Raw genomic sequence first — 16491 nt, forward strand, 5'->3', positions numbered from 1 at the left:
ACTGTGATGCAATTTTATATAAAAATAAAATATGAAAACCTCGAAGTGTGTGAATACTTTCCATATGCACTGTATGCTAAATGTAAGCTTCAGTCGGTTTGGTAGCCAAACTGTCAGTGGCAGTGCAAGGTGGTAATGCCACTGCCTCCTTCAATGCAACAGCTTCATTCTTCCTTTTGATATGCTCTTTCATCTTGTTGATATTACTGACCGTATATGGAGAAATACGGTTCATTTGAAAATATCTAAGCACAGGTATATCAAAATGATCAGATAAAGAGACAAAATGAGCTGTTCATCATATTCATAGTTGTATGTGCTTCGTTGAGCACGAATGTAGCGTCAGTACTAATTACATTTTAAACTCAAAAATTGTTTTTGTAAAATACTGGTAAATGGGCACCTGTTTTTTTTTGTGCAGAGGATATGAAAACAACCATTCGACCTTCCGATTGCTTCTTACGGTTCAATTTGCAGCTTTAACAAAAACGCGCGCGCACGCTCGCTCCCTTGCTTGCTTTCTCAACAAGACAACCCGCGCCAGCAAAGCTATACAGCGCTGCATTGTGGGAAGCCACAGCGACGGATGTGGCTCCTTCCGCGCTGGGCTGCGAGCGCTCGCTCTGTCTGGTTTAATGTCAATTCTGTCAGCACGAGACAAAGACGGGAAACGTTTTGGTTTTTTTTTTCGTGAGACCTGTAACGCCTTTTCCGTAACATCATCGTCAGGAGACAGTTGTTCCTTACTGTTCATTAATGGAAAAACTGACAGGAGGCGGAGGCTATGGAGCCGAGGCCCCAGTGTTCCCAGGAGCCGGTGCTCGCAGACCTCTGCGGACGGGAGGAGAAGGCGTCTCCCGACAGCCCAGCACCGAAGAGCAGGACAGGTGAGAGGGAACGCCACGAGCTGCATTCTGCTTCCTTATTTTCTTTTCGTGGACCCCAACATGTGTTGGCTTCAGTCGTGGGTCGTTAACCTTGCGTTTGCAAGAAATGCCTTGCAGATGCCTTCACAAGAGTTCTTTCCAGTCTGCGCAGCTTCCGCATACTAATACAAATCTGCGTTATCTGGCACTCTGCAATTGAGCATCTGCGCGTTCAGTTCTGATGGCAATGATGTGTCACAGGTCACCTACTATGCATTGTCTTCTCCACCCAGCTTTACCTTGCATACAAATCATTGAGATCCTTACAAAAGTAATAAGATGCGTGTTAAGATTCATAAAGCAACCAACGGAACTATGTACAGTGCACGTCACAGCAGACACTTGAACTTTAAGACAGCGCGGTACCCCATCACGCTAATTTTAGCATGAGATGCAGCCTTCTATAAACAGACCACTAAAGTAGTTTTTGTCGATGCAAACCGGAAATCATTTAATGAAGCGTGCAGCTGACAAGGAAATATTAACCATTAAAACCTGCCTGGTTATCTCAGTTTTTTTTTTTTTTTTGAACGATGGAGGTTTTAACAATTATTACTGTAATATTAAAGTATTAAGATACTTAAAATCATTTATGCACTGTACATCACTTATCTAATTATTTTTACTTGCTAGTAGCCACATTGCCTAATACCAACAGGTTCATGTTCCGCTTGCTGTTTGGGGGAAAAAAAGGGTTAATAAGGATACATAACAAGTTGCATTTCCAATCAGCGGATGACCACACCACAGTTGCACTTCCTGGCTCTCAGACAGTAGATGTGGAACACAAGCTAGTCTGGTCCTTGGGAGGTATTGCCTTTCTTTGTAGACTTCTCCAATATTGATTTCTCATGCTGTGGTCTTTTTTTTAAAAAGATATGTACCCACACACACTTTTAAAAGCCTTGTCAGATCTGGACCCTGTAGCGCAGTGATATACTTGGGACTTTGTAGCCTCAAGACCATATAGCACTGCCAGGAAGGGAAGCCTCACACACTATCACAATGAAAACTTGTTGGCTGTGCTCACCTGGTGTGGAGAGGTCTGTCCATAGAGGTGACAGTATTTAGAGGCAATAATAGATTTTGTTATAATATGAAAGTTGGACAGATTTAAATTAATTTCTTTCAATACACAATGGGTGGCTTCATAGTTTAAGTCAAGTCAAAGTATTCCAGCAAGAAGGGCCTGCGAATCATAGTGAACTCTTTAAAATGTACAAATAGTGTATAGAAGCGATTAAGAAGGCTACTGGAAAATTGGGTGTGGCCCAATGTGGGAAAAACAAGTCCATGGAGGTTATAATAGCTACTGTTTTTAACACATTAGTGAAGACTTATTTGAATACTGGTGAAAGTTTGTGTCTTCATATTACAAAAAGACCACGGTGTTATAAAAACTCCAAAGAAGGGCAACTAGGCTGATTCCAGGACTGCAAAGTATGAGCCACGAAGAAATATTGAAGGAGTTGAACCTTTCCAGTAAGTAAGTGGAGTTTTAGAGGTTACATGATTGAAGTGTTTACAATTATGAATGGAATTATTGTGGGGGTCCCAGGTGTTAATTTAAAATGGGTTCTCCAGCAAGAATGGAGGGACATAGTTGTAAGAATTGTTAATGATAAAATTCACACATATAAGTTTTTCTTCACACATAGAATCATAGACACGTGGTAATTTACCAAATAGTGTGCTAGGTTGGCATACTTCGGCAACCTTCAGAATTCAACTGAATGTTTCTTTAGAGAAATTAAGCAAATGGTTTTTAGAAGCTGTATTGGGCTAAACCTGCTGGTTCTTGTCAAAATTATTCTAAAGTTCTTTGTGAGCATTAATATTTGGTTAGTGTACCACTTATATACAGGCATGTAGTGTAGATAATGATGTTTCTCGTAAAGGTTATTCACTGCCTTCCCTGTTCGTCAATGTTCTGATAGAGCAAACATTCCTCAAAGTGTTGCCTAAAATAATCAATTGTCATTGTGCCAAAAGCTGTGGAGCTCATATGAGGTAAACTGATTCTTTTGGTAAAACACATGAAACAGAAATTGTACCACTTCTGAGGTAGAATTTCTGGCAGAGGTCAGAAGATTGCTCATGGTGCAGAGTACTGCATCTTGAACAAAGTCAGTTTTGTATTTTCCATACAGTAGGTTTACAGTCCAAGGAACATTTCCACTTCACCAGTTAAAGAAGGGCTAGTGCCAATTCAAATGATCAAGCTATTGATAAGCTACTAGTTCACATATAGCTTCCTATAGGCACGTATGGTTTATCTGTTAAGAAAAAAATATTGGGAACATGTTTCTTTGGATAGACTGAATAAAGGCATTGTGAAAACACAGACAAAATGAAAGGACTTATGATGATCTCTCTCCTCAATGGCCATCATGCATTTACTGTCAGTCAGGTGTTTCAGTTTTCTGTTTGAATCTAACAAACTGCATAGCCTCCAAGAAAGGGGCATATATATAGACTTTGATATGAACTAAAGCTTTGTCTTAGATTAACAACTGTTGTTCATATTAATTTTATTGCTTCAGTGAAAGATCACTTATAGGCATGGTGCATAATCGACACAAAATAGATTTTTAATCAAAACACAAAAGCATTCTGCAAAAAAGTGAAGTAACGCCTCCACTTTTTAAGAAAGTTGAGCCTTTTTAGTGTGCATTTTAACATTCTGTCAATTTTTTTTATAAATCTGTTTTAACCTATATTCTGCCTGTTTTATTTGAAAATCTTAATGTTCACAAGAAAAATAAAATACATCACATTGTACATTGGAGAAGTAAAGTAATAAAGTCTCAATGGTCAATCTGATAGACCATTTTAATAGCCAAGTATTGAAGAAAGTGGAGTGTATTCCCTTAGACAGTACTCCTCCACTACTTCCTCAAATAGAGTTGTTGTTACCGGGTCACAGATTAATGGTTTTGAGGATGAAAAATAGGCAATTCAGATCCTCTTTCATCCCAGCTGCTGCCAATCTCCTAAATAAGTTTTACTTTAATAAACATCAGTCAGCTTAGGTAAAGCTGATTGGTTATCATTTATGTCAGTTGTTAGTTAAGTCTTAATGTTAATTTTATATGTATCCAATCAAATATTCTATATCCTATACAGTCGATTCCAGTTAATTGGACCACCGGTTAATCGAACCAGCCGCTTATTCGGACCGAATCCTAAAGAACCGAAACAGATCATATTACACAAGCCTAATATTGTTCGCTTATTTGGACCAAAATTCCATTTAATCGGACCAAAGAATGTGACAGAGAATAAGAAAAAGAAGCCTCAAGTCGCCGTGGAAAGCGGATGTAAAGCGGGTCAGCGACATCGGGAGGATCCCTGGGCTCCCCAGGAGAATTTATGCTTTTATCAAAGGTCAGGAAGTCGGAAAATTTGTAACAAGTGCAAACCAGTTGGGGTGAACATGCCTGCCCTTTATTTCCTAAAACGGACCGCCCAGTAGCCGGCGACATGAAGTCAAGCGTAAACAGAATGCGTCAGATCACACTAGACAAGTTCTTCAAACGTTGACTGGAATTTGGTATGTAACCTTTTTTATTGTACTTCGCATGCTGAGTGTCGTGTAGATCGTTTCGAAGAATTTGTAGATTTCTTTTTCAATAAACAAAGTTTTAAGCAACCGCACATGTATGTAGTTCTTGTTTGTACGTTTGCCATACGCATGTGCAGCACAATAAAAGTCATAATGACATTTTAATATGTTACTTATAGCACGTCCCGTCTTGGTTGCACATATATAGGGCATGTTCGTGTAATCGGACCAGCCGGTTATTAGGACCAAAATGATCACGTCCCGATGTGGTCCGATTAACAGGAATCGACTATTTTATTTGGTTGGTTGTAGAAACGTTATGTTGTTTGGTCGCATTCATGATTACTGTGTTCCTAATGTAGTGCTGTGGCTTTTCAGTAAAAAAATAAACCAATTTTCCCTTTGGGACAAAAACTTGAATTGACTTGATTTAAGTATTGTAGAAGAAGCAAGAAGGAACCAGTAGAAACAGAGACTTAATTAACGGTAGGTTATTTTTATGAAGTAATACTGAATGTTGATGATATACCAGCTTTCTCAAAGTGAGTGCTAGTATACGGCTGTTATAGCCGTATACGCATTGAATATGTAAATTAAACATTCTGTGATAACAGCAAACCGCATTACAGTGCTTACTAATGATCTCTTACATATTCAGTGAAAGCTGCTCTATTACATAAGTTGTTACTGGTCAATGGGTAGGGCTAATAGTTGTTAATAATCCTATATAACAGCATTATTTCTCAGTCCAGTGGGCTGGCACCCTGCCTGGGGTTTATTTCCTGCCTTGCGCCCTGTGTTGGCTGGGATGGGCTCTGGCAGACCTCCCGTGACCCTGTGGTTAAGATATAGTGGGTTGGATGATGGATGGATATTTGGACTGAGCAGTTTTGGAGAAAAATGTAGTAACTGGTTTTGCGAATCAATGTCTTTTGTCTTGAGGAGGATTCAGAGACACACACATGCAAATAATCTGCCACAATATATGCCTACTGTATACAGTTTGGTCCATAAATATTTGGACAGAGACAACTTTTTTCTCATTTTGGTTCTGTACATTACCACAATGAATTTTAAATGAAACAACTCGGATGCAGTTGAAGTGCAGACTTTCAGCTTTAATTCAGTGGGGTGAACAAAACGATTGCATAAAAATGTGAGGCAACTAAAGTATTTTTTTAACACAATCCCTTTATTTCAGGGGCTCAAAAGTAATTGGACAAATTAAATAACTGGAAATAAAATGCTCATTTCTAATACTTGGTTGAAAACCCTTTGCTGACAATGACAGCCTGAAGTCTTGAACTCATGGACATCACCAAATGCTGGGTTTCCTCCTTTTTAATGCTCTGCCAGGCCTTTACTGCAGCGGCTTTCAGTTGCTGTTTGTTTGTGGGCCTTTCTGTCTGAAGTTTAGGCTTCAACAAGTGAAATGCATGCTCAATTGGGTTAAGATCAGTTGACTGACTTGGCCATTCAAGAATTTTCCACTTCTTTGCTTTAATAAACTCCTGGGTTGCTTTGCTTTTGGGTCATTGTACATCTGTATCATGAAACGCTGCCCAATCAATTTGACTGCATTTAGCTGGATTTGAGCAGACATTATGTCTCTGAACACCTTAGAATTAATTCGGCTGCTTCTGTCCTGTGTCGCATCATCAATAAACACTAGTGTCCCAGTGCCGCTGGCAGCCATGCACGCCCAAGCCATCACACTGCCTCCACCGTGTTTTACAGATGATGTGGTATGCTTTGGATAATGAGCTGTTCCACACCTTCTCCATACTTTTTTCTTGTCATCATTCTGGTAGAGGTTGATCTTGGTTTCATCTATCCAAAGAATGTTTTTCCAGAACTGTGCTGGCTTTTTAGATGTTCTTTAGCAAAGTCCAATCTAGCCTTTCTATTCTTAGATAGATAGATAGATACTTTATTATTACTATTCTTGAGGCTTATGAGTGGCTTGCACTTTGCAGTGAACCCTCTGTATTTACTTTCATGCAGTCTTCTCTTTATGGTAGACTTGGATATCGATACGCCTACCCCCTGGAGAGTGTTGTTCATTTGGTTGGCTATTTTGAAGGGGTTTCTCTTCACCATGGAAATGATTCTGCAATTATCCACCACTGTTGTCTTCCATGGACGTCCAGGTCTTTTTGCGTTGCTGAGTTCACCAGTGCTTGCTTTCTTTCTCAGGATGTACCAAACTGTAGATTTTGCTACTCGTAATATTGTAGCAATTTCTTGGATGGGTTTTTTCTGTTTTCACAGCTTAAGGATGGCTTCTTTCACCTGCATGGAGAGCTCCATTGACCACATGTTGTCTGTTTACAGCAAAATCTTCCACATGCAAGCACCACACCTCAAATCAACTCCAGGCCTTTTATCTGCCTAATTGATAATGACATAACAATGGACTTGCCCACACCTGCCCATGAAATAGCCTTAGAGTCAATTGTCCAATTACTTTTGAGCCCCGGAAATAAAGGGACTGTGCTTAAAAAAAATGCTTTAGTTGCCTCACATTTTTATGCAATCATTTTGTTCAACCCACTGTTTTAAAGCTGAAAGTCTGCACTTCAACTGCATCCGAGTTGTTTCATTTAAAATTAATTGTGGTAATGTACAAAATCAAAATTAGAAAAAAGTTGTCCCTGACCAAATATTTATGGTCCTAACTGTATATGTGTCTGTCTTTATTTTACACCTCATATTTTATTTGTATTCAGTAAACATGTTGTTTTAAGTTATGTCAGTGTGTACTGAACATAGTAATAGTTGCTTGTACCTTTTCTAATCTGTTTAATTTTGCAAATGAATTCTTTATTCCTTCTGTTTTTGGTGTATTATTTCTTGATAATTCCTTGAGGACTCCATGCAGATGTTGGATTTACTTTTTATAATGAGAACATGGAATCCTGTAAGAGCCAAGCAGGAAGTCATCATTGCTCTCTGGCAGATATTTTGTGTAGCATCATTTTATGTGAAGTATGTTTTTATTTCACAGCAGTCCCTCAGGGTCACATGTGGAATGGTGTAAACAGCTGATTGCAGCCACAATTTCAAGTCAGATTTCAGGGGCTGTGCAACCAGAAGTATCCAGGGATTACAAGGTAAATTGAACTTGGGTTTATATTATATTGCATCACCATTATGTACCTTGACTAATAAATCTCATCATGGATCAACATATAAAATTTCTGTTTTGGTAAACATGAAAGTTCAGAACGGTTTAAAAGCAATCATTATTTGTAAGTATGTCTATTACCTGTCTGTTACCATAAAGACTGTCTGGTTTGCTGCTTTAACACATTCTTTGTTATTTTCTATCTATCCATAGCAATATATATTGCTAAATGGAATTTACATGTTTTAGCCCATGCTTTTTTCTTTGAAAACTGTTAAGCGAATAGAGATATAAGATGATGGATAAGTTTTCTTTCATCACAGAACTTGGCTTGTCCTTCACACACCACAACTCACTCTCTCAATCTACTAATTATTCTGCTGATTCTCCCAACCCTTTCCTTCTTCCTTCACTCTTGAAAAAAAATGCCTTTTCACTCTTTATTCATCAAAGTCTCGTATCTCTCCTTCCTAATTTTTGCTGGCAAGTTTTACCCTCTACTGCAGGCATTGGATCTCTACTAGAATATGTCAAATTCCATTATTGATTACTCAAAAGTGAACAATAGATCAGGGACAAGAAGGATAGTGTCATTCTAAAATATCTCCATTCTAAAATATCTCAGATTCCCTCTCAAGTGCCGAAACTTGATGCAGTCTAAAACAGATGTTTTGATATCCTTTCTGTGAAAGTAACAAATAGTGGTGAAAAGATCAATCTCAGTTGCCATCTTAAACCAAAACCAACATAACTTATACCTAAGGGTCAAGTATTACACAACATCAGCATTCACATCCCTTGCATGTTCAGAATCTTATGCAAGACTGATCTTTTACACAGTAATAAGATACTGCTAATTTATACACATATCCTTAATGTAGGATTGACAGTCTTCTGTGTCTGTTTAAATATTTATGCCAGTACATAGTGCTGGCAAGTGCTTTGCATTATAAAATCAGAGTACCTATTGGTTGGAGGGATTGCTTCTGTGATGTGATTCTGCATTTAGATAATCCAAACAAGGTTTTTGAATATTTAAAAAAAAAAACAAAAAAAAAAACAATGTTCTGTTGGAGTGCTTTTTTACATGTGAACTATTATACGTAATGATTTTTCCACTTCTGTTTTATTTATTGTGCATGTGATCTGGAAATATAGAATGTGCTTAAAAAGTGAAAGTAAATTACAGTTGGTAATATTTGGCCTTTTCTTGCAATACAAATGCTATTGTGCTTACTTGGCAATGTGCCAAAGTGTAATAATCTTAGCCAAAATGGTTCATAGCTTCATTACATAGAACTGGGGTCTCCATATTTTTCAACAGTGAGAGGTACTTAAGAAAATATTTGGAGTGTCAGGAGTAATCATGTTACTTACACCCCTGATAAAATGTACTTCCTTGAGTAACTGGGAAAACGGAAAACAAAGCATATATGAAGGTCCCAGCAGAAAGTGTCAGTAGTAGAAGCATTTCACTTTAAAAAATATAAAGTGACACTGTTAACATTAAAATAACATTCCATCACATCACAATGGCTATGCAACAGGATCTAAAAGGAAGACTTGTTTGATGCAACAAGGTTAGCAATGGCTAACTGTAAACTGTAATTAAGATGTACTACTTAAACTTACGGCATTATTAGCATCTGTAGATATCTGTAGGCTGTAGGTATTTCCTATTATCTGAAGGAGTCATCTGGGTGCCTCAGCTTAGTAAAGTTCATGTCTGATAGACATACTCCCAAAGATATGTGTGGTGACCTTAGAATTAGAAGCAGTCTGTTATGATTTTAACTGGATATCATTGTGAAGGATAAGAATTTCCACATTCAGGGCACCAGACCGATATTAAAAACCTCAATTATCTGCTCAGAGAAGTCAACTTCTATAAAGGGGCTTAAAATTAATGTGGCAGAAGGCTCTAGTTGTACAACTCTATCCTCAAGCTCCATGCCAGGCCTGGAGAAGAGTTATCTGTAAATGTAAATGCCCAGGGTCCTAGATGCAGCTTCATGTATCTAAGCATTCTTTGCATTAAGGGAATGTGTAGCATTTTTCATTTCTGCACTTTAAGATAAGGAACCAGATTTTGATAACATTACTCGCCTGTATCAGTGATGATCTTTCCCTTGCCTTTCAAATCACAATCATGCTGGTTAACTTCTCTGTCATATCTGTTAGAAAGACCAGGTCTAGTAGATGTCAGACTTTATTGTGATATCCACATGCCATATTTCCATAAAAGCTCTGATCTCAGGCAAAACTGCTAAAAATAGGATTCTTCTTTTTGTTGTCATTGAAGTTCTGCGTGCTGCAAAATATCTCCATATTTTGATGATAGTTATTACAAAAACAATTGAAAACAGTGGTCTTGTATGGCATTTGCCAGAATGCATTTCTTTATGTTAATGACAGGTGTTATGACGTGATCAAATCCCATGGCTTTGGCACAGGTAGCCTGCTGGTGGGTGGTAGAATGATTGCTCAGAAACAAGAAAAATTGGAGTCTGCCGTGCAGTGTGCAATAAAGCCATTATGCCTTCTGGTTATAACTGGGCATCCATCTGTTGTTATTAACACCATTTTTTTCTAATTGCAAATTCTTTTCAACAAAATAGGTTTTTAATACATTGTACATATCAACTCTTTGTTTTTAATGATAACATAGAAATCTTAACAATTGATGAAATTTGCCATCTGGATAGTATCACTTGTGTCAACTGATTCATCATCTTTCTTCAACTGCCTCTTTTAATCTGATGATAGATTTTCTACTTTTTTCTATGGATTTTAGTATTGCTACACCGCTGACATAGTGCAAATTATTATTGTGACCTTTAAATAAAAAGTTGACCACAAGAATCATTGCATCTTTATCAATCCACTCTCTGTAAAGGGGTTTTTATTCTTTGCTGAATAAAGAGCCACTTTGAATGATGCTTCAGTTGTAGATGGGACTTCACTAGTTTTATGAACCATGATTGCTGCCTTTCCAATTTTGGAGCCATTGATGAAATCACAAATTTCTTGTGTATTTTGGTTAAGTGCTCCTCAATTTTGCATCTTTTCCCAATTGCAACACTGATCCTACATATTTTTCAGACACAGGTACCTGTTACTCATGTGAAGCAATACTGTAACTCATGGTGAAAAAATGGGTCTTGAATTTTTCCTTTAAAAGATCTGCCTCACCATTCATGATTATGTTTAATTTGTATTTACAGTTGTGGCTCATTAGAGTATGAGAACCATTTTGAACATTCAGGTGTAGCTGGTAGGCAAATGAAATAATATTATTTGCAGGATTCTTTTTTTTTTTTTCTTCAATTAATGTTAGCAGTAAGATAGGTCCCTATGCAGGATAGTCACAAACAAAATTCATAGCTATTTATAGAAGATGTACTACTTATCTAAGTCACAGTGTGACTGACATGCGTGACAGTTAGTGCATAAATTCAAACATAGCCAGTGGTTTGTAGCAGTGGAGCTACCTGTTGGAGACCTGTGACACAGAATATCAAAGTAAGTGAAGAGCATTCTCTGTAGTTTCTATTCCACAATACAGAATGAAGGCCTTGGGTGTGATGCATTCAACTGACTACACCACTTCATGCAGTGCTTTGTGGTCCTGTTGCATACTGTTCTCAAACCAGGCAGTCTTACTTTCTGTCAGGATACTTTCAGTGGTGGATGTGTAGACATCCTTTAGTAATTAAAAAACAACCTGAGGCATCTGAGGAGGTAAAGATGTTGTCATGCCTTCTTTAGTGTGTTAGTGTGTTTACACAAGGTTAGGTCATCTGTGATGTGGACACAATGGTATCTGAAAGTATCCACCCTCTACCCCTCAGTTCTGGGTGATAGTGCCTCTGCTGTTTTCTCCCGAAGTCCATGATCAAATATAGCTAATGCAGCCACTTGTTGTTAATCTCAAAAAAACAAATCTGAGTTATTTCTAAAATGTGGCAACTGTCATCTAATATGTACTGTATATTACAATAGGAAGGCACTCTGTTGTTTAAAAATGTTCATTAATAAAGAAGCACCAAAGTTTTTTAATGGTTGGTTCTAGTGTATGTACCCTACTGGCAATCCAAAAATTGCCAAAAAATATATACAGTGTAACTTTTCAATGTATAGATAATACTTATTAATGTATGGACAATGCTTATAAGTATCATGAATGACCAACTACTGTTAACTCAAAGGTTGTTGCTGCATATTTCAAGAGAGCCACGTTTGATTATGAACCCACTATCAGTCGTGTTTGAATTTTCTCCCTGTGGTTGGACATCTTCAGGGTTTCTCCCAAAGCTCCTCAAGGTGCAGTGGTCTGGTATAACAGTGTGAGTATGCCATTGAAAAGGACTAATCCAGGGTAATGGTGCATCCCCATAAGTCAGTGGTTGGAGAATCTGATTCAGAAAATGGAAGAAAAGTTACTTGTTAGAGAATACTGATGAATAATTTATCTTTTAATTTGTCAATGTCTCTTACCTTAATTAAGGTAGTATATAGGATATAAAATGTCCAAATTTGTAATAAACTTTGCAGTGCAACTTAGACACACTGAAAGTGATGAACATGAGGTATCAGAGTTTTTTGGGTTTTTGATCATCAGACCCCTTCAGTCAGGTGATCCAGTAGGGTAAGATCAAGCCCCAGCTTGTATCCAAGTAGCGTGCTACACCAAGGTTCAGCCCCTCTGATCCAAAGGCTTTTCTGTTGTGCGGTCCTGATATGCCACGGAGGTTTTAGGGTTTGATGACGCGATTGGCAGCAAAGCCTCTGCAGGCTTCCTCCTTAAGGTTGACAGCTGGCTTTCTATCCCTTACTCAGACACAGGTTCCTGTGTGCATTCATACTTGACCATTTTGTTTTCATCTACTCATTCATTCCAAGCTTCCCAGGGAACTATAAGCTCCATCAAAACTACCTGCTTAGTTGCTTGCAATGGAAAGACCAAATCTGGCTTATTTTCTTCAAACATTTGGTTATTTTATTCAAATTGGATAATGGAATTAAACAATTTCTTTTCATTTCACTGAGGTGGGTTGGCACCCTGCCCGGAGTTTGTTCCTGCCTTGCACCCTGTGTTGGCTGGGATTGGCTCCAGCAGACCCCCGTGACCCTGTGTTAGGATATAGCGGGATGGATAATGGCTGGATGGATGGATATTCATTTCATCTTCCAATCCACTTTTCCTGCTGAGGGCTGTGAAGACAATGTTTATTTTTATACAGCTTCAAACCGTTTAAATCAAGTCAACGTATGCCTTTAATGAACCATAAGACAGTAGTTAGAAATAATTTAAACTTTAGCAAGTGGAAGAAACTTTGATCATATTGCAGTACTTGAAATGGCCAGACAATGGCAGAAACATGTCGATTCATTTCTCTTTTTGCTTTTTCTGTTTCATTTTCTCTAAACTTCCAAATTGCCCTTTCATACATGTACTGTATTTTGGAAAGTGCGATGTAAGTGTTAACGCCATTTACATTATGCAAAGATTGAATCTAAGTTTGTTAGTCAAGAAAATAAGAAATGTCTTAGTGTGAACAGTCTGTTCAGCCTAACATACCAACAAAGGGAAAAGCCATTTTGAAGTAAATTGCTTCTATCTGGAAAGAATGTTGTTAATATTTTATCATGCTTGCAGTGCTTTCTAAAATGTTACTCTTGGTGTTTCTAGTGAGCCATTAAAGGTTTTCTTTTTCCTATGTACTTTATATTACACTGCTGCTTTGACAGTGCTGATAGAAGTCTCTAAAAGTACTACCCTCTCTTTTCTTTGATTAATAATATTTTCTTACCTTGTTAGATTTAAAGAATACACTGACTTACTTTGTGTGTAATAAATAAAATTTGCTAATTTGTACCCTCTATTTATTTATTCTATTGTGGTCATTTTGAGCAATTCTTTTGGGGTATTTTTTTATTAACACGTGTTAATAGGCAACTCGGTTCATATTTGTTGAAAATACGGTATAATGAGCATACCACTACCCATTTTTCTGTCTTTGTTTTTGTCAACCCTGGACACTCTTTTTCCTGTCATTTGACTTCTGTGTAAAGCTCAGCTTCCAGCTGTAGACTTGTTGTGCCGTGCGGCAGCTTAAAGCCCTTGCTGAGGTCAATTTTGAGTTTCAGTGTCAGTTTAATTTATTTTTGCATTTTGCTCATCACTGAGTACAAGTTCAGAGCACTTGAACCTTTTTATGACTAAGAGTTATTAAATCATACAACACAGTATAATACAATGAAAAGTGAAGCAGTTTCAATTTGATTGATATAGGCAAATCATATCAATATAAAGTTCATTAGTATCATAAATGTGATTTGGTTACTTGTCAACAGACAAACCTCTGTTTAGGGTTCATGGTCAACTACAGCAGACAAAGTCCAAAGTTTGATGATCTGGGTGAAGTGAACAGCCTTCCCTTCATGGGCAATTTAATAATTTGATTTGTTCCTTTATTGTCATATTTCTAAGCCTTTTGGAGTTGTTGGTTATTTGTGCCCCAGAGACACTAGGCTAAAACCCCTGCTGCTGCCTTTTGTTGTCTCTGCCGCTATGAGTTTTTAGTTGCCTTTAAATATCCAGTTCTTCAAGGTGACTCCCCATCATCCTGCTTAGTCAATGGGACATCAAGGTCCAGTATATTCCTCTGGAGTTCTCTCTCTCTCTCTCTCTCTCTCTCTCTCTCTCTCTCTCTCTCTCTCTCTCTAGAGCGAAAATGACCCTTTAACCCTTACACATTTTTGTTTTTTCAGTGTTGTACTAGTTTTTTACTTCAGGCAACTGCAACTGCTTTTGTAAAATCTGTGGCAACATGTTATGTAGATTGTTAAAGCATAAACGAATTAACCTGTATTGTAATTTATGGTCATATATTTTAGTGCTTTTCCAAACAAATAAGCTGTAGTTCTCGAGTGTTTGCTGTGGTATAAATTTAACATTTCAATATTGCCCCAATATCTTTGGTTTATTTAATATATACTGTATACAGTTCTTACAAATTGTTTTAAGTGTAGTAACCCACCACAGAAAACTATCTTCTGTTAATGTTAGTCTGAAACATTTTGAATAGTACTTTTTTCTCCCCTTGAAAATGGTCCACATTACCAAATGGGGAATTGTTTAAATCTAAGTACTAACTTACTAGCTGATTAGAATTATTGTATATACATCGTTTCAGCATTTTCTTCATGAACTTGAATATGTATTTCAAATTTCTTGGAGATGTTTTAATTATTTTTTGTTTCTAAATAGCAGGTTGGTCGGATTCCTGACCGGAGGGTAAGAATATACAGTCATTGTTTAATGTTCTTTTCCCTGTCTGTCAGTTGTTGCCAGCTGAAAATGTTCAATCAGAGCTCTTAATTTTTCTGTGCAAGAAAAGCTGTGTGCTGAAAGCTTTACATGTTAAGCTGGTTTTCTAATGTTTGTAAAAGATGCTTAAGGATTGCCACCTCAAGTTAGAGTGTTATTTTTGTTACTACTACTTAATCAGTTTTGCTAAATAAGTTAACTCAGATCCATAGTTTGAAAAATATGGGTGTTGGATAACTTTGTTCCTTGAATAAATAAAGTAGTTATATAATATAGTACTGTGTGTTCACTTAGGTTCCCTTTCTCTAGTATTGCATTTTGTCTAAAGGTCTGAAGCTATTCATTGGGTACGGGGCAAATACATTTTGGTAGTTCAGTATGTGGAGGGAAAGACAAATTTATATTAGTGTTCAATGTTAGGAAAAGTACACATTTTCAGTAAACAATCCAAGCATTCTTGTTGTACTAAATATAATAATACAGTTTATTCACAAAACAAGGGCAATAGTAGATTATTTATATACATTAGGGGGCTTCGCCCCCTGCTCGCTTTGCTTGCCAACCTCCGTGTTTGGTTTTCCGGATACACACTTTTAAGATTTTTTTTCTTTGAATTATTGCTATTTCATTAGTTTCACTTTTATTTCAGAACTTCTGTAAAAACAATATTTGGAATCTTTGGAGTCCCAATATGCTGATTCTTTTAAATGAGGTCAGCGAGACATGTGTTTAATGACTTTGTACCATAATTCAGGATAGGTTTCTCTGTTTTGAATTTTAGCAAAGACAAAACGATCTACATCATCAGCAGTTAAATTTTTTTGCAAAGTATCCAATAAATGCATGTGAGGTAAACCCCGTTTTTGAAATTCTCTGACTTAAACTTCAAAGCCTTACGATATTAACATACTTCTGACATATCACCTATGTCCACATATTCGATCTCTATTCGCCTTTTCGTTATTTCTCAGAGTAATAATTTCTCTTTTTTTTGCGCTATGCGATGTTTACCTTCTTTGTTTTGACACTGTCGTTTTTTTTCTGCTTTCATATTCTGTATCTTGCTCTGCATGTGTTTTGCGTCTTTTTTTATTTATTTATTTTTTTAATTTTTTTTTTTGAGTCTTTTGAATTCCAGTCTTCATTATCTCTAACCTGCTTTGCATGTGTTTGGCCCCCTTGTTTTTTAACCTCTTTATGACGTTTTACTTTGTTTTCTACTCTGTTTTTTATTTCTGACCTCGCTTTGTCCTGCTTTTTTTTCCAAAGACACCTGGTCCATGGTGATTATTTTCCCTTTTTCAAGTAATAATTTCCGTTTGTTTGTGCTACTGCAATGTTTACTTTCTTTTTTTTTTTGTTTATACGTTCTAATTTTCCTGCTTTCATATTCTTTAACTTTCTCCACATGTGTATTGAGGCTTTTTTTTTTTGTTTTTTTTGAGTCTTTCGAATTCCACTGCTTTCATAATCTCTAACCTGTTCTGCATGTGTATAGCGCCAATGTTTGTGAACGTCTTTATGAAGTTCTACTTTGTCT

General features: G+C 37.1%; 1 protein-coding gene across 6 annotated transcripts in view; it reads left to right on the plus strand.

Moving 5' to 3' along the window:
* Positions 1-568: 568 nt before the first annotated feature.
* mtmr1a (myotubularin related protein 1a) overlaps positions 569-16491 on the plus strand; it is a 60891-nt gene continuing 44968 nt past the window's right edge. For 2 of the 6 annotated variants that reach the window (XM_039766553.1, XM_039766556.1), the window contains exons 1-3: positions 569-887; positions 7499-7604; positions 14892-14918. In XM_039766553.1, the coding sequence (XP_039622487.1) occupies positions 757-887; positions 7499-7604; positions 14892-14918 (264 nt within the window). In that variant the 5' untranslated portion in view covers positions 569-756. The remainder of the gene's footprint in view (positions 888-7498; positions 7605-14891; positions 14919-16491) is intronic. The other 4 variants (XM_039766554.1, XM_039766558.1, XM_039766555.1 and 1 more) reach the window with 2 other exon arrangements.

The sequence above is a fragment of the Polypterus senegalus genome, chromosome 10, assembly GCF_016835505.1.
Source record: "Polypterus senegalus isolate Bchr_013 chromosome 10, ASM1683550v1, whole genome shotgun sequence".
NCBI lineage: Eukaryota > Metazoa > Chordata > Cladistia > Polypteriformes > Polypteridae > Polypterus > Polypterus senegalus.